At 45.9% G+C, this 17,440-nt stretch overlaps 1 protein-coding gene across 1 annotated transcript; it reads left to right on the top strand.

Moving 5' to 3' along the window:
- The first annotated feature begins 928 nt into the window (after window positions 1-928).
- Window positions 929-17,004, top strand: Hspb8 (heat shock protein family B (small) member 8). The gene is made up of 3 exons (XM_008824419.3): window positions 929-1,761; window positions 8,351-8,414; window positions 15,983-17,004. Exons 1-3 carry the CDS (start codon window positions 1,395-1,397, stop codon window positions 16,140-16,142), a joined length of 591 nt encoding a protein of 196 aa, XP_008822641.1. The 5' UTR covers window positions 929-1,394; the 3' UTR covers window positions 16,143-17,004.
- The last annotated feature ends 436 nt before the right edge of the window (window positions 17,005-17,440 follow it).

Raw genomic sequence — 17,440 nt, 5'->3', positions numbered from 1 at the left:
TCTGCTGAAGAGAGAACATCATACACACAAATCCCTCTGCTGAGTGTGCAAGAATGACCTCATGAATTCCAGATGACACATCCCATCCATTGCACAGGTGAGAAAACAGACAGCTCAGACACCCCTGGGAACAATATTACAACCAATAACGTTCTTTTGCTTGACTAAACTTCAGTCAGATTCCTTCCTTATTTTCTTCTAACATCCACTTTTAGGGAGAACTTGTCAGCTTATCCACCACCGCCATGGCTGGATGGATGATGACTCTCCTTGTCTGATAAGGTATGTCCCCAGGTGAGGGCTGCTCTCCCTGGTTTGTCTTCAGCAGGAAACTTCCTTAGGTCAGTTTAGTCATTTTCCACCATTTGACCTCATCCTGCTTCTAGGCTATAAATTCCCACTTGCTCATGCTGTGTTGCGGAGTTGAGCACAATCTCTCCCTGGTGACAAGACTACCTATCACAAAGACCCTCTGTCCAATAGTGGCACTCTCTTCATAGTTTGACAAGTGTCATTTGAACACTATGATTTTTTTGTTGTTGGCCATTTTCAGAAGGTTGGGGTTACAAGACTTTGGCCACATTGTTAAGTAAGGATTTTTATCTACCTCCCAATCTACTGGGCTGCTGTCTGAATTCTGCAGATCCCCAGGGTGGAAGGCAGGATGCAGCCGGCTCTAGGGATGGTATTTCCAGAGGGTGATCTGAGCCCTCAGCCAGGCGGAAAGATATTAATAGTCTGGCTTTAGTGCCCTGTCCGGCCCTTTAGAGCAGGGGGTGGACTGAAGCTCCAGGAGGCAGTGGGGAGGGCGGAGCGGAGCACCGGCTGGGGAGGAGACAGTGAAGGAGAGGCTGGCTGGACTAGAATGCCACGGCCCCTCCCAGCACCCTACCCCAGTTGTTCCCTCAGCGGATTCTCGGGGGCTGGTTCATCACCTCCGAATACTCTAGTGACAGGAGGTGCTTGCAAACCCGCCCCCAGCCCCCAGCTGCAAATAAATACAAGGATCCCAGCCCAGAAGCCAGGAGAAGTTTCTAGGCGCGCGTCCCTGAGGTTTATTAAGCTCTTGGCTCAAGACCTCAGCAGCTTTGTTTGGAAGCCTGGGCCGCCTGGGAGGACGGTGGCTTGCTGATAACCTGCTGAGACAGGACACAGAGAGGCCCTCTGGGATTCTGCTGGGCCTACTGGGGGTCACCTTTGGGGACCGGGATCCCAGCCTGCTGTGCACCACCATCCTGGGCAGCAGATGGTTGGGTTTGTGGCTGGCAGCTTTTTCTGAAGTGGAGGAATAAGCTCTGAAAGCCATCTCAAGCCACATCGCCTTGCTGTGTGACCTAGGGTAGGTGGCTGTGTATCTCTGAGCCTCTGTTTCCCCTCCGAACTCAGCAGACACCATGGCTGATGGCCAGATGCCCTTCTCCTGTCATTACCCGAGCCGCCTGCGCCGAGACCCCTTCCGGGACTCACCCCTCTCCTCCCGCCTGCTGGACGATGGCTTTGGCATGGACCCCTTCCCCGACGACTTGACAGCCCCTTGGCCTGACTGGGCTTTGCCTCGTCTCTCCTCTGCTTGGCCTGGGACACTAAGGTCTGGCATGGTGCCCAGGGGGCCCACTGCCACAGCCAGGTTTGGGGTGCCTGCTGAGGGCAGGAGTCCCCCACCCTTCCCTGGGGAGCCCTGGAAAGTGTGTGTAAACGTGCACAGCTTCAAGCCAGAAGAGCTGATGGTGAAAACAAAGGATGGCTATGTGGAGGTGTCAGGTGAGTCCAGGGCCTGGAAGGGTAGGGGTTCCAGGAGGTGGTGAGGGTTCAGCCCTGACAAGGCTCCCTAAGAGGGGACTTGTGACAGCCAGCATGGCACAGCTAATCTCAGGGCTGAGGGATGCAGCCCATGATGTTATCTTTAGGAAGAGTTCTTCTCTCCGGGCCACAGGAAGAGTCTTGATATGACCCACTGCTGGGGTCCTGGGGTGTGGGGGTACTATATTCATCTGAGAATTGGCAGATAAATAGAAACCAGGTTGGATGTTTTGACATGAGCAGTTTAATATAAAGAATAGGCCAGGCACATGTAAAAGGATTCTAAAGACAAAAAGGAGTTCTCACACTCCAGAAATCACAACACAAGCCAGAGAAGCAGAGTTATCTCTGAGTTCAGATAGTCAGTCACCAACATGGGTTTTAAGCAAGTCATCTCCTTTACCCTAGAAAGGAAACTAGGACTCTGGGGGAATTAGAATAATATAACCAGTAAACTTGGTGAAGTGCTGACCGTCTGCCAGGCACCTGTTTAACCACTGTGCCATAGCACCTGGCAGCGTCTGCCTTAATACCCAGAGGAGGTAAGTCCTGCTTATCTTCTCCTTTCACACATGAGGAAACTGAGGCACCGCTAACCCAGGCTGGGAATTGGGAGACAAAAGAGAACTGACTTTTTTTTTTTTTTAGCCAGGTTGCCAAATTTCAAAGCTAAAATGAATTCTTTGAATTTGTCTTTAAAAAAAGAATGAAACAAAACAAAACAAAAAATCAACAAAATTAGCTTTGCCCGGGTCCTGAGTCCCATGACTGTCTAGCTCCATCCTACAAGCCCAGGAGACAGAGGCCCAGGCAGGCCTCAATCCCGAGTCATACAGTGAGTCAGCAAAAGGAACCGAGGAGCCTTTAGGCCAGGCCACAAGGCTAGGCCTAGGACTTCCACTACCGGATTACAGTCTGGGTGAAAGAACACTCTGGGGAAAAAAGAGAAGAGACAGGAAGCTCTGGGCCTCAGAAAAAGCTTTCTTCTGCTTCCCTCCCAATTAACATGCCATTAAAAAGAGCTTGTTCCTGGAAGAGGCCTGTCAGTCAGAAAATCAATAAAAGCCATTGCAAACACTCACTAGGCAGGGACAAGCCCTGGCAGTGTTCAAGGGGGAGCTTTAAAGCCACTCAAGGCAGGATTATAAACATCAGAGGTTCTGGTGCTGGCTTTGGGTGTGGTGGGCCAGACACTGGGGCACGTGCTGCAGGGGTGGGCTCTCCAAGTTGACTTGGCAGCCAAACACAGTTACAAAAAGAAAACTGGTTCTGCCAGCCTCTCACTAACCAACAATGGGCCTATTACTTTTTTGTGCGTCTTATTCCTCATCTGAGCATCAAGGTTCCCGTGGCTCTTCAGGAAGGATAGCGATAACATTATATGAAATGATGCTTGTGGGGTGTGTACATGGATGTGCCTGGGCCACCAGAAGATAGGTTGTTATTGTGATAAACAATGGCATCATGGTGGCCATGCTGTGGGCATGTAGGACAGTCCCAATAAGTAATAATAGATAGAGGCTCTATAAGACTTGGCTTTAAATTCAAGCACTGCTGTTTGTTGCAGGCTGGATATAAACAAGGAAGTCTTTACCACTCTGGACCTCAGTTTTCCTGTCTGTGGATTGGGGATCATGATTACGCCTGTCCTACAAGGCTGAAGGGAAGATTTAATACATGTAGACTCTCTACTATATCCAGAGAGTCTGTAAAGTGCAGTTAATAAGCACCGGCCTGGCGCTTGGTACACAGAGTGGTTATTTTGCCATACCCTTGCTCTTGTTTTAATTACTGTTGTTTAATCCAAGCGGCTTCCAGATCGTCCACACCCTGTCTTTCTCCATCCTCATTTGAAGGCTTTTCATAACAGGTGGAGTTTGGCAGCCACAGGCTGAGATTCCAGCTAAGAACCTTACAGATCCAGAAGCCTAGGGTATATCACAGAGCCTCCATATCTACATCTGTAAAATGGGGACACTGGAACCCAAGACAAAATGATAAGTCCTGTGCATGTACAACTAGTGACCCTAGCTACAGACCTTTGAGCACATGCAAAAGCTTTCTTTCATAAAAGAGGTTTGAGAACCAAGATCTCTCTCCATGATCTCTCTCTCTCCGAGATCTCTCTCCATGCCAAAACAGCTTCCTGATCAGCCATGTGAACCTGGATACCCAGATTTTGTTAAAAGGCTATTCTAGGAATATGGGTAGGTTTGTAACACCACTCCTGCCCATTTTATAGGCAATGAAACTGAGGCCCAGAACAGCTAACTCACCCAAGACTGCCTACTTCCTCTGTGACAGTATCTAACTTTCAGAGCCAGGCTACCTGGTCATTGGCTGAGTGTAGTTCTGACTGTGGACCCAGCCAGGTTCTACCCTCAACTAGGGCCTCAGCTTCTTTGCTAGTCTCATGAAGGGGTAGACTAGATCAGTATTTGCCAAATTATCTGTTTCAAGATGTGACTAGGTATCCGGAAATTGGAAGAAAGGATGTTCTGAGTTTTGGAAGATGCCAGATGAGCCAAAATCAGGAGCGAGTCTGTTCCCTGCAGGACTTCTCAGAGACTTCCCTTGGTTCAGGTAGTATGTGAATCTCTGAAAGACAGCCCTATCTTATCTGACCGTTCCAGGGCAGTGTTTGGAAAATGCTGAGCTAGATGACTTCCCTCACTCCTCATATTCTGTCACCCCCATCCTGCAGCCACCAGCCAAGAAATGTTCTCTTCATGGGCCACTGGGCCAGGCCCTGCCTGGCTAAGGAAAGACCTGGAAAAAAAGACTGAAGCCTTATTCCAGCTCCTTCTTTAGTCCCAGGGCCTCTGCTCTCCCTGGAAACAGCACCTTCTTTCTTTGGTGGAGCCTGTGACATTCCCAGCAGCCAGTGTGTTCTGCCTGGCACTCACATCTCTCTAGGGCATGTGGAAAAGAAAAATCAGAGCTGTCAGAGAGCTCTGTTGTCCCAGGACTACAGAGAAGCTCATTCTCTATCAATCATCATCGTTATTTTCTTCTGTTTACAAAAATCAAATGTTTTGATGGTAGGAAAATGTAGATCAGGAAGCAAGATGAGAAAGGAAAAGTGGCTGTCCAAGGACGCAATAGAGCTATGCAAATGTTATGCAAATGAAGAACCAGAATGACCCACCTCTTTCAACTACACTGACCCCTTCCAGGGTTCCCCTTATGGAAATTTTGGAGTTTCTCTTGCTCAGAGACTTTCCCTGCTGTTAGCCTACACTCTGTTTTCAGAGCTTGGCTTCTGACCCATTCAGTTTCTGAGGGACCCTCCTTTCCCTAAATATCAAAGTGATTTACAGGGGTTCACCTCTGCAGTTTGCAAGGACTGAGTGACTCACTCCATTGCCCCACCCAGTACTCTGGTCATACTGGAATTGTCCCTTCATTTTAGAAGAATAAACTGAGGTTCAGAGAAGGATAGATCTGTGTTAGGAAATGTCAGAGCAGGGGTTCACATCCAGCCCCCAAGACTCTACAACCTGTTTGCTTCCGAGTCTTTGCTCCATCACTTCCAGACTGTTTGACCTTGGGTGCTTCACTTAACCTCTCTGAACTTCAGTTTCCCCAGCCACACAGTGGTTGTAATAAAAGTCCCCGCTCTCTAAGGTGATTGAAAAATTAAAGGAGTTGGTATAGGTAATTTGCTGAGAATGGTGACTGACACCACATACACATACAGATGCCTCTTGACTCACTGTGGGAGGAGGGTCCCACAGACCCACTGTAAATCCAAAATATCCCAAATCTAAACTGCGTTAGACTGAATATTATGGCTGAGTCCAATTTACCTTGAACGTTCATAAAAAATTACACCTGCCTACAGGTGGACAAAACCATCTCACACAAAGCTAATTTCCTAACAGTGTTGGTTATCTCATGTAACTTATTGAACAAATGAAAAACAACAACATGGTAGACAGAGTGGAAAATAATAAGTTGAAAGGCTATAAGGTGGGTAATGTCTTTCCAACCTGGCTGTTATTCCTTCATCTTCATTATCATCACTGTCATCATCATCATCGTCACCATCAGTTACCAGACCAGCACAAGGATGTCAGGATGCAGAAAAGCTGAGTCAGAGGCCCTGGCCTGTCCCCAGGGGAAGCAGGCCTCAGAAGCCCAGGCCTTAGGGAGGGGACCAGAGAACAGCTAGTGTTCTTTTGGCCACAGGCCCATGCTGGCACTGGGTAACTACTTCTCATAGAGTTGGAGAGAATCACCTCTCAGAGTGACAGCACATTCACAGAATAACATGTACTGGTCACCAGGCACTCCAGTTTAAAAGTGAATTCTTGTCAATATATCTTTCCTCCTGCAGAGAATAAGCTGATGTGGGTTTTCTTAAGGGCTATTTGACAATATAGGTCAGGCCTTAGAAATTCTAAAGCTTGAACCAAATCTCTCAGAAGTCACCAGCTTGGTGTGAAGATCTAGCTGCAAGAATATTCAGTACAATGAGGGGGCCTTCCAGTGTGGAAGCCTTGTTAGTACCGAAGAGTAAGAGACTGGCTAAATAAGTCTTTATGAATTCTTGCAATGGAATATTGTGCAGCTATTAAAAAATCATGTTGTGTTGGGCCAGGGAGATGGCACGGTATTAGCTGCAGCAAGCATGGGGTACTGAATTTGATTCCTCAAAACTCACATAAAAAGCTGGGCATAGCAGCTTGTGCCTGTAATCCTAGCACTGAGGAGGTGAAAACAGAAGGGTCCTTAGTGCCTGTTAGCCAGCCAGCATGGGCAAGTTGGTGAGCTTCAGGTACAGTGAGAGACCCACCCTGTCAAAAATTAAGGTGGAGAGCCAGCAAGATGGTTCAGCAGGTAAAGGCATCTACCACCAAGCCTGACAACCTAAATTCAATCCCCAGGACTTACATGGCAGAAAGAGAAAGCTAATTCTTGGGGATTGTCCTCTGACCTCCTTGGAATGTGCCTCAGCATACTAACTAAATAACTAACTAAATAAGTAAATTCTTTAAATGTAATAAAAGTATAACATGGAGAAACAATTGAGAAAAACATCATCTCTGGCCTGCATGCACATATCCAGCACACACACACACACACACATACACACACACACACACACACACATACAATAATGCTATCAAAGAGTATCTGGAAATATGGAAAAATGACCAAAATGTCTTCACAAGAGAAGAGCAGATTTCAAGCGCATTTTGTAGAATGATCCTGTTTGGTGTGATGTGCGATGCACAACTGTGCCATATATCTTCCTGCATTTCTAAGAACCATAGCCTATGTCTGGAACATGTAGAGATGCTATTCATGGCTTTTTAGGGGTAATGGAACTATGGATAATTGTGATTTTTGTAAATTTCTTTCCTACATTTTCTAACATACATATGTATTATCTTGTAATCAGAAAATGTTATTAAAGGAATGATTAATGATAGAATGTATTACTAATGCAATCACCTATTGATGATGAGTTTAACACAGCCTGGATTGCACCCCAACACTGTCATTCAGTGGGGGGAGTTGACAATCTACATGCAGAATCTCCCAGAAAGACCTCCTCCGGGGTAGAGGTGTAGAGGAGGGGCCTAGGCCCTAGAATGTGGTCTCACAAAGGCTGGGGACTGATGGGCACTGAGAAGGCTGCACCAGGCCCTAATCCTGTTTGTTTAAAGAAAAATTGGAGACACATTCTCAACTTAAAAAATCAAAACAAAAAAAAAAACAGAGGAAGGAGGAAGGAGGAGGGCAGAGAGAATCAAAATTTACTGTGTGAATTGCAATATAACAGTCTGTTTGTTCCTGAGCCTTCCTGTAGTTTCATCTTTTTCCACCATAATTGGAATGAGAAATAGTTCCCTAGGAGGCGGGGCCACTGGAATTTGCATCTCTGGTTCTATGGCTTCCTCCTTTAAGCTGGGAGTGTTCAGCAGACTGAAGCATTAGTTCTGGCTCCCCTTAATGTAGCACAAAAAGCTAACTGAAATCTGAGGGCAAGGGGGTGGGCAACTCCAGCGTTTGGCCTTGATTCAGAGGAAGCTGATCTAAAGCCCAGAGTGAACGTGCACTTTCTGGGTGAACTTGAATCCATTCCGGGGCCTCAGTTTTTATTTCAGTGGCAAACTGGAAAATAAGCTGATCCTCAGACCTCAGGGGAAGGGCACCGGGTGACCAGGAAGCCTGAGGCATGTGGCTTGACTTCTTCCTTCTGCCCTGTTTATCTGAGATGCTAGCTCCTAGGTTCTGCTGGCTGGTTAGCAGCTGGCAGCTAAGTGGGAGACCAGAAAACATGGAACAACAGGTGTCCCATTTTAACATTTAGTTGTCAAAAACCATCATCAAAGTTTCCTTTCCTGCCCATCCTGGGAAGGGCAGCCTGGGAAGGGAGGCTTGAGTCTGTATGACCCTTGAGGCTCAAATCTTGGAATTCAGACCAAACCTAAGCTACAAAACAAGGTAGGGGCAGAGCCAAGATTCAAATCCAATGAGTCCTGGAATGGTGCCTGAAGGACAAAGATGCTCACACAGATGACATGCCTCTGTCTTCCAGGCAAACATGAAGAGAAGCAACAGGAAGGTGGCATTGTCTCCAAGAACTTCACAAAGAAAATCCAGTAAGTAGCCCTACAGGGTGAACTTCAGGGCCTGACTGGGAACTGAGGGTGTGGAACCTAATTCTAGATCTCACTCTCTTGGTAGACACACCCTGGGGGCAGGGAATTGAGCTCTCATACCTGAAGGGGAGAAGGTGTCATAACAAACCTGCAACAGGGCCTGGGGGTCGGGGTTCAAACTATCATCTTGTAGGCTCAGAGCCCTGTGAGGGCATTCATACCATCAGGGAACAGAAAGGCAATGATTCATCCACAGGACTCAGATGGGGTGCTCCTTCATCTAGGTGCCATAGCCCAGAGAGGGCGCCAGTCACTGTAAGACCCACCTATGACATCCTCGATCCTCCAATAGGATCTTGTATGTGTGTGTGTGTGTGTGTGCATACACACAGTATAGTGTATGTGTGTATGGGGTGCATGCACCTATGTGCACACAGAGTCCAGAGGAGGACAAACGTCCTGCTCAATGATTCTGCCTGTCTTATTCCCTTCAGTCAGGGTCTCTCACCTAGAGCTGGGCTGGTGGCCAGCAAGTCCCATTAGCCCTCCTGTCTTTGCCCCACTGCTGGGTTTACAGACACTTGTGACTACACCTGGCTTTTTACATGGGTGCTAAGGATTTGAACTCAGATCTGCATGTCTGTAAGCAGCCTTACCCCTAAAAATCATTTCCCCAGCCTCTCCAATAAGATCTTGTGGGAGCTGCTTACTATGTTCCACCACAAATAGGACAACACCAATGTTCCCAACAACACTAGTTAAAACTAAGATGGGTGATTTTCATGGGATCACCATTACCAACCATGGAGATTTGGAGGCTGAGACACTGGGACAGAGGAAGGACCAGTTTTCCTGAGGGGAAGGATTCTTGTGAATCTTACAAACGCGGTAAGCAGACAACCAGGCTGAGCCAATAGATCAGGGCCATCTGGGGCCCCTAAGTGGCAGTTCCTGTAGGGAAAGAAGGCTCAGTGGAGGATGCCGGCTGCATTGGAGGCACAGCTGCTGGATGCCTGGTGTGCATCGTCTCTCTCATCTGCAACATTCGGTAGGTGCATTTCTGACCCTCAGGTCTTTTCTCAGCTGCCACTGTGTCGGCCTCCGCACTGAGGTACACATCAGGGAGAAGATGCATTGTGAACCCTCCTTGTACTCTGGAGAAACTAAATCTCCCACAGATGAAAGGGCGTAGCTAAGGCCGAGAGAAGGAATTTATCATAGCCCCAAACAGTCCTCTGACCTCTGAGTTCCACACTGGGTCCTTTAGTAAAGGACACTGTTTCAAGCCTTGCAGGCCACGGTAGATGCTCACAGAGGTTCACATACAGCTGTCTGCTACTGTGATTGCAGTTGTATGTGAGCTCCAGTTGTATGTGAGCTTGCAGTTCTATGTGAGCTCCACAGTAGGCCTGGCAAAGATGACATGGAGACAGATGGCACCGGCTGAATTCTGATACTCCTTTCTCTTTGACAGCCTACATTCCTGTCTGTGTGTTCATGCCCTTCCTGACCTTCCCAGTACCTCCATGGCTCCGGAAACTTCCTGATAAGGGACCTACCAAGTGCTTTCGTTTTTCACATTTGCTGGCTTGCTAAATCTGTGTGACCTTCACCTCTCCCTGGTCCAGCCTCCAGAACAAATAGAATTGATGGGAGAGGAAGGGGAAGAGGAAAGGAAGGGCACTGTTATTTCCCTCTAGATGCTCAGACCCAGGCTCAGGATGGAATCATTAACAGGGAAGAGCCGAGAAAAAGACCAAGCAGGGAAGAAGTTGGTGAATCAATAACCTTAAAAAATATATCCAGGGGATGGGAAAATGGCTTAGTGGGTAAGAGTGCTTGGTCTGCAAGCCTAAGGATCTGAGTTTGAATCTCTAGCATTCGTGTAAAAAGCTGGCCATGGCTGCCTGTGCCTGTAACCCCAGCATTGTGAAGCAGAGAAAGACAGATCCCGAGAGCTCACTGGCCAGCCAGCCTTGTTGAAATGGTGAGCTTCCAGTTTAGAGAGACCATGACTCAAGGGAATAAGACAGAGAAAAATAGAGGAAGACATTTGACATCTTGTTCAGACCTCCACATGCAGGTGCAAAGGTGCAAACACCCACACACTCACATGAATGTACCACATATGCATCCTACACACACACACACACACACACACACACACACACACACACGGTGTCCAAAGCTGGGTATGGTAGCTTATACCTATAATCCCAGATCTCTGGAGGCTGAGATAGGAAAACTGTCCCAATTTGGGCTACATAGTGAGTTAAAGGCTATTCAGGACTATTTAATGAGACCCTGTTGCAAAAAAGAAAAAAATGTCTTCTTTGTGGATTTCCCCACCTTTGAGGTCATGTGGGAAGGAGCTCCCTAGGAATTGTCTGAGTGGATAGAAATGCACAAAGCTGCTCAGGGTAGGGCTGCTCAGCTGGTGAGGGGTTCGTTGTTTAAAGGTTGGCCAGATGTGCTACTTTGTCGCTGTGACAAATGCCTGAGGTGAACAAAGGAGGAGGAATGTGTTTGGGCTCCTGGTTTCAGTCCATCACGGCTGAGGAGCTCACATCATGGTGGCCGGGAGAGCTCAAGAGCAAGAGTGAGTCAGTAAGAGAGCAAGGGAATGCTTGTGCATTGGGGAGCACTCTTCTGTTTCCCTTTATATGCCTCTGGGATGGTGCTGCCCACGTTCAGGGAAGGTCTCCCCCACTTAGTTAATCCACTCCACAAACTCCTGCACAGGCACACCAGAAGGTGTACTTTGCTAATCTCAGAAATTCCTCTCGATCCAATCAAGTTGCCAGTCAAGACTGATGTCACACGAGCCATTGCCCTGAGCCTACCACATGCCAATCCCAGACACCTTCACCCTATCCCCAGAACCACCCAACCCTCCTTACATTCCAACAGCTAAGGATCCCCAAGGTCTTTTTCCATCAATACACCCATTCCCAATGGTCAGTGCCCAGTTGCACCACTTGTTAAGTATTTTGACTCTCAGCCCTGGGTGTGGGGAGACCCCATACCAGACAAAAATAAATAGGTCACTTAGAGTGAATTGTGTAGCTGCTCTGAGCTTAAGTCCCTGAATTCTTTCCCAGATAGGGATGTGATAGAGAGAGGGAGTGTATGGATAAAGTGCTTGGTAGTGGGAATCAATATTATTGAGACTCTCCAATACTGGAATCACACATCAGTAGTTCTGCTGGATAAGAGACATTAAAGAGTCAAGCTAGAGCCAGGGACAGCTCAGGGTCAGTGCCAGGGAAACTCATTACCTCTCCCAGGAACAGTTCTAGTCATTAGAGGAAAGAGATATTTCTTCAGCTAAGCTGGGGTCTGTGGAAGTTTCCACCCAGACAGATGCTGCAGCTGTGTACCTTAGGCTTAGAAATGCAGCCCAAAGGTCCTGCTTGGGTTGGATGAGGGAGAGAAGAAGAGGTCTTGGAATCTGCCTGTCAGTTGGAGGCAGGCAGGGCTTACAGCTGGGCTCTTTTCAAACCCCAACTTAGAGGAAAGAACAGAAATAAGATGCAGGAAACCAGCAGTGGAGGATGCTCAAACAAAGAAAACCTTACTTTCTTTGTTCCACATCTTCCGAGATATCTGGTCTGCCAGTTGTTGACCAACAGCTATGTTAAGAGCTCTACAGTGTTAAATCTATTTAATCACTAAAAGAATCTTATTAGGTAAGATTATTAAACTCATCTTGTCGATGCAACTGAAGTTCAGAGAGAGGATGGGGCTCAAGTGAGATCTTACAGCTGGTGAAGAACAGGTCTGGAATATTACAAAGCCCTTAAAAAGGAGGAGGAAATTCTGCCAGTTGCAACCACCTGGGTGGAGCTGAGGGACACAATGCAAAGTGATGTAGTCAAAACAAAGAAAGAGAAATGCTATAGGTTCCCACTTTTTTAAATGTATTATTTTTTATTTTATATGTATGTGTGTATTGTCTGCATGTATGTAAGTGCACCCATGTTGTACAATGTCTGCAGAGGTCAGAAGAGGACATCAGATTCCCCTGGAACTGGAGTTAGCCACCATGTGCTTGCAGGGAATTGAACCCAGATCCTCTGTAAGATAGCCAGTGCTCTTTACCACTGAGCCATCTGTCCAGCCCAAGGTTCCCACTTTTATGTGGAATCTAAAATAGCCAAATTCATGAAGGGAGAGAAGGGGACGGTGTTTGTCAGGGGCTGCAGATAAACGGGAACCAGGAGATATTGGTGAAAGTTACGAAGTCTCAGTCAGGGGCTGGAGAGATAGCTCAATCAGTAAAGTGCTTGCCACACATAAGGATCTGAGTTCCTGCCCCAGAACCCACACTAAACGTCCTAGTGTGGTGGCATGTGTTTGTAATCCCAGAATTGGGGAGGCAGAGACAAGTAGACTTCTGGGCTCGCTGGCCAGCCAGTCCCACTGAATAAGTGAATAAGCAAGCCCCAGGTCCCAGAGAGAAACTCTGTAAAAAAAAAAAAAAAAATATGGTCAGCTCCAGAGGAACAACACTTACAACTGACCTCTGACCTACATATGAATGCAGACACATATGCACACACATACACACACTCACTTGAACACATGAAAACATACCTCAATTGGTCAAGATGAATAAGAAATAAATTCTGGAGATCGGATGCACAGTTTGTTGATCTGAGTTCCTAACACTCTTTTGTATATTTGAAATCTAAAATCTTAAATTTAATATTTTTAACACACATCCACATATAAAACGACAACTATTGATGATGATGTGATAAGTACCTTGACTTCGTAATGTATATATAAATCAAAACAAATGGCACATCCCATGATGTGCATATATTTACGTCATAAATAAATGATAGAGAGATGATAGATAAATAATTGATGATAAATGACAGATACAGATGATAAATGATAGATGATGATAGATAGATGATAGATAGATAGATAGATAGATAGATGATAGACAATTTGATATGCAAATCAACTCTCAATAAAACTCTCAAACAAAGGACATGTGGAATTTGAACACAGGTCTCTTTACATTCAAATCCCAGGACCTTCCTGCTTGATTAAGGGACATCAGATTATAGCCATTCACACCTCTTCACTTCTTACAGGCTTCCATTTCTGTACCATCACCTATTTAGGATTTCTTTCTTCCTCTGAGATTAACTCACTTTTGATAAAGTTAAAATCTCACACTAACTTGTTCCCTGGGGAAGACACCCATGAAATAAACCCAATGAAAGTAAACTGTGGTTTAATTCTAACTAGATAAGGTTGTTTGCCTGAGGGCCCAAGTTTTAGTGAGCTAGCTCTTTGTCAGAAAGGGAAAGCAATAAGTGATGGAGCCTAGAGGAGTTCCAGGTATTTAACACTCAGCTGAATCTTTCATTTAGATGTAAATGAAGAGCTAAACTGAAGAACTGAAGAAAAAGCATTTTCCCACTATTGCTAGGATGCACCATGGAGGTCAGCTGGTTAGAGTCTTGAGCCACTACTTTACTCTCTAGGCCTCAGTTTCTCCATGCGTAATGTGAGATCATTGTTCTGGATGATCAGGAAGGTCCTTATGGCTCTTATAGTCTATGGTTCACTGACTCTGCAACCTGCATCTAAATACCTATCATTGTCAGGTGCTGACGTGCAGATCCAGTGACTGCAAGGTACCCTCACTACCATCTCGTTAGACAGATACTATTATTGTCTGCTTTTCTCTAAGAAAATAGGATCAAAGAGGTCAGATCACCAACTCAAGTTCTGACAGTAGGGAAGAGTCAGAATTTGAACACAGGTCTGCTTGCCTGCAAGGCCTATGCTATATTGTACCAGGTGCCCATGTGTTGGCATGCAAATGGTTAAATATAGTCAGCCCATTCCCAGCAGTGGGAGGAAGGCCCACAGCAAGGCTTTGTCTTCTTGCTTCCAAAGCTTGGCTTGGCAACTGCCCAAACTCCCCAGCAGCGCTCTTGTTGATCTTCATAGTTTCGATTTGGCAAGGTGTCTCTGGGTGATTATGACTCACAAGGCTACAAGCTCCTGATCACAGCAAACAACTCCCAGTCCCTGCCCCCAGGAAGGGTCCTGCCTGCCCACAACCAGAGATGGGCTTGACTAGAGTCTTTGCTCTTTCATTAATATCACTCTCTGCAGAGCCAGTCTAAACTGTGGGAAAGTCTATGGTGAGAAAGTCTCCTGGCTCCTTTGCTACTCCCACAGTCCTTCCTTCAAAAGACTGGTGCCAGGGGAGGCAGGAGAGCATACTGATTTGCTGCTCTGAGTTTGGAGCCCAAGATTTCAGTTCTGATTCCCATCTGCTGCTGACCAGCTGTATGACCTTGGGCAGATCAGTTTGCCTCTCGGAACCTCAATATCCTTTTCTTTAAATTGGGGGCATTAATAGAACCAGATTGATGGAAATGTTGATGACAAATCTGATTAGATGAGTCAGAAAAGCACCTGACACATTGCAAGGTCAAAGTTCGTATTATTCTTACTCATAATGGCATCCCAACAAGACCATTAGCATGTCATCATGGTTTCAATTCGTTGAGGAAATCATATCCCAGGTAATGTCATTCACTCCAAATAACAAAAAAAAAAAAAAATTGTTTTTAAAATCCCTAGAACCAAGCATGATGACCATGCCTATAATCACATCATTCAGGAGGTCAGACCATAAAGCCAGTGTCACCTTGTATCTACTTGGGTACTGATTCCACCAATCATTCCACCATTAATGTTCCAGTAAGTATTATAGTAAGGCACCTTCCATCAGGCACATGCCAAATGAAAGTGTGTTGCCTAGGGTAGCACCTGCCTTGTGCTGTATAAAGTAATATTGTAATGACTGCTATTCAGACCAACAACTTGATGCCTGGAACATGATCTAGACCGAATATATAGGCCACAGTTTCCTTTGAAGTAGTGGTTCAAGTATCATTTAACCATTTTCAGAGAATGTTCAGACTCTGGTTCTAGAGCTGCCAGTACTACACAAGTTGAATAAAATTATCCCGTTATAGATGAGGAAACAGGTTCAGAGTAATTGAATGACTATCCCAAGATCCCATAGCTTGAAGAGTCACAGAGTCAAGTACCCAACCCAGTATCTAATACCCTCCATAGGTTAAAGTCTTATTAAGAGTATTTTCTTAGAGCTGAAGAAATGGCTCAGTTGGCACACTACTTGCTGTGTTCATAAGGACCTGAGTTCAGACCCCAAGGATCCATGAAAAACCTGGGTACCACTGCCCATATCTGTAATCTTAGAGCTGGGGAGCTGGACACAGGCGGATTCTTGATACTCATTGACCAGCCAGCATAACTGAACTGATGAGCTCTAGATTTAGTGAGGGATCCTGTCTCAAAAACTAAGGAGTCAAGCAATTGAGGATGACACCTGACATTGAACTCTGACCTCCACACACATACACAAATGTATATATGCATTCTCATGCACAGATGAACATATACATACACCATACACACACAAGAATATTTTTTCCAGTGAGTACAATTGTTTAAGCTATAATAAAATGATGAATGAATAAGATCTTTTTGTTTCCCTCTCCTAGGCTTCCTGCAGAAGTGGATCCAGTGACTGTATTTGCCTCACTTTCCCCAGAGGGTTTGCTGATCATTGAAGCTCCCCAGGTCCCTCCTTACTCACCATTTGGAGAGAGCAGCTTCAACAATGAGCTTCCCCCAGACAACCAGGAAGTCACCTGTTCCTAAGACTTCAGTCTTAGCCAATCCCCAACCCCATCCCCAATCCCAGGGATTTTCTGATTCCAGGGTGCACTGTTTTAGCAGAACTCACATTTAGAGTGACTCAAGTGTTGGGGAGTAGGGAGGAGAGGACAGAATAACCACAGAATCCCTGGATAATGTAGTAATAGATTTCCCACAGGATGACACAACAAGCAAGTGGTGCTTGATTGTATTAGGTCACAGTCCTGGGAGGTTCTCCTTATCTCCTATATCTGGATGGAAACATTATACAACCTATAGTTGTAACACAAAACCAAACAAATTGGGACTGAACATTTCATCTTACTTTGCAGTCAATTCAGGGTCACTTTTTTCTGGGGACCTCCCCATCACTCAGATTCTTGCTCTAGGCTCTCCTGATAGAAGGCGTGGTTGATGGAGTCCATGGGCTTACCCCACTGTTTCTAAATGCCTGGTCTAAGAGAGTTTATAGGTAGGTCTTTATATCTCCATATGGGATTTACCCATCAGCCACATAAAAGCAAGCAGTGCCTCCTGCCCTTCACCCAGACGTATACAGCATGATCCCATGGTTCTCAAACTGGCATCCTTTAAAGACCCTGGGAACCCCTCAGATAATTCTCTGGATAAGGTCCCCCCCCCATTTTGTCCCCTCTGTCCAAGTCAGATTTTTATAGAGAGAGCTGTTTATAAGCAGCCCTATCAGGAACCAAGCAAAGGCCAGACAGCCTGGCAGACAGTGGTATTGTGTATATGGGGGACAGGTGTGTCTTTTTTGTGTGAACTGTGCTGTTGTTTAGGGAAAGATAACAATAAATAATAATGATGATGATGACGACAATAATAAAGGGATCTGATGTTCTTATCTGTGCCTCATTTAATGAGAAACGAAATGCACCATCATCAAGATACACACCGTCAGGAGTGTTATGGCTTCAGGTAATAAAGCCGAAATGAATAGCGCGTTAAACAATATGAACAGCTATTGCCCAACTCCACAGCAGCTTAGATGTGTTTGCAGAGTTGTTTCTTTGGCTCTAGTTTCTGCCTTTCTCTGCCAGTTGCAACAAGTTTGCGTGGTTACCTTTGACCTCATGGTTGCAATGTGGTGGCGGCTCTTTGTACCACATCGTCACATGACAATGCAGGGGAAGAGAAGGCAATGCTGAAAAGCTTTTCTCATATAGTCCTTTGTTTCTCACTGATAAAAAATATTTCCCAGAGGCTCTCAGTGGATGTCTTCTTTTTTCTCCTTGGTCCAAACTGCATTGTATGTCTATCCAGAGACCAACAGGTAGCCA

This window comes from Nannospalax galili, unplaced genomic scaffold (genome assembly GCF_000622305.1).
Source record: "Nannospalax galili isolate Female #2095 unplaced genomic scaffold, S.galili_v1.0 scaffold769, whole genome shotgun sequence".
NCBI lineage: Eukaryota > Metazoa > Chordata > Mammalia > Rodentia > Spalacidae > Nannospalax > Nannospalax galili.
This window is presented reverse-complemented; position numbering and strand designations above follow the sequence as displayed.

Excerpts from the sequence above, each read along its gene's own strand:
- Hspb8 (XM_008824419.3), top strand. The coding sequence starts at position 1,395 with ATGGCTGATGGCCAGATGCCCTTCTCCTGTCATTACCCGAGCCGCCTG. Across the intron at positions 1,762-8,350 it reads TGGCTATGTGGAGGTGTCAG|GCAAACATGAAGAGAAGCAA; the intron begins GTGAGTCCAGGG and ends TCTGTCTTCCAG. Across the intron at positions 8,415-15,982 it reads AACTTCACAAAGAAAATCCA|GCTTCCTGCAGAAGTGGATC; the intron begins GTAAGTAGCCCT and ends TCCCTCTCCTAG.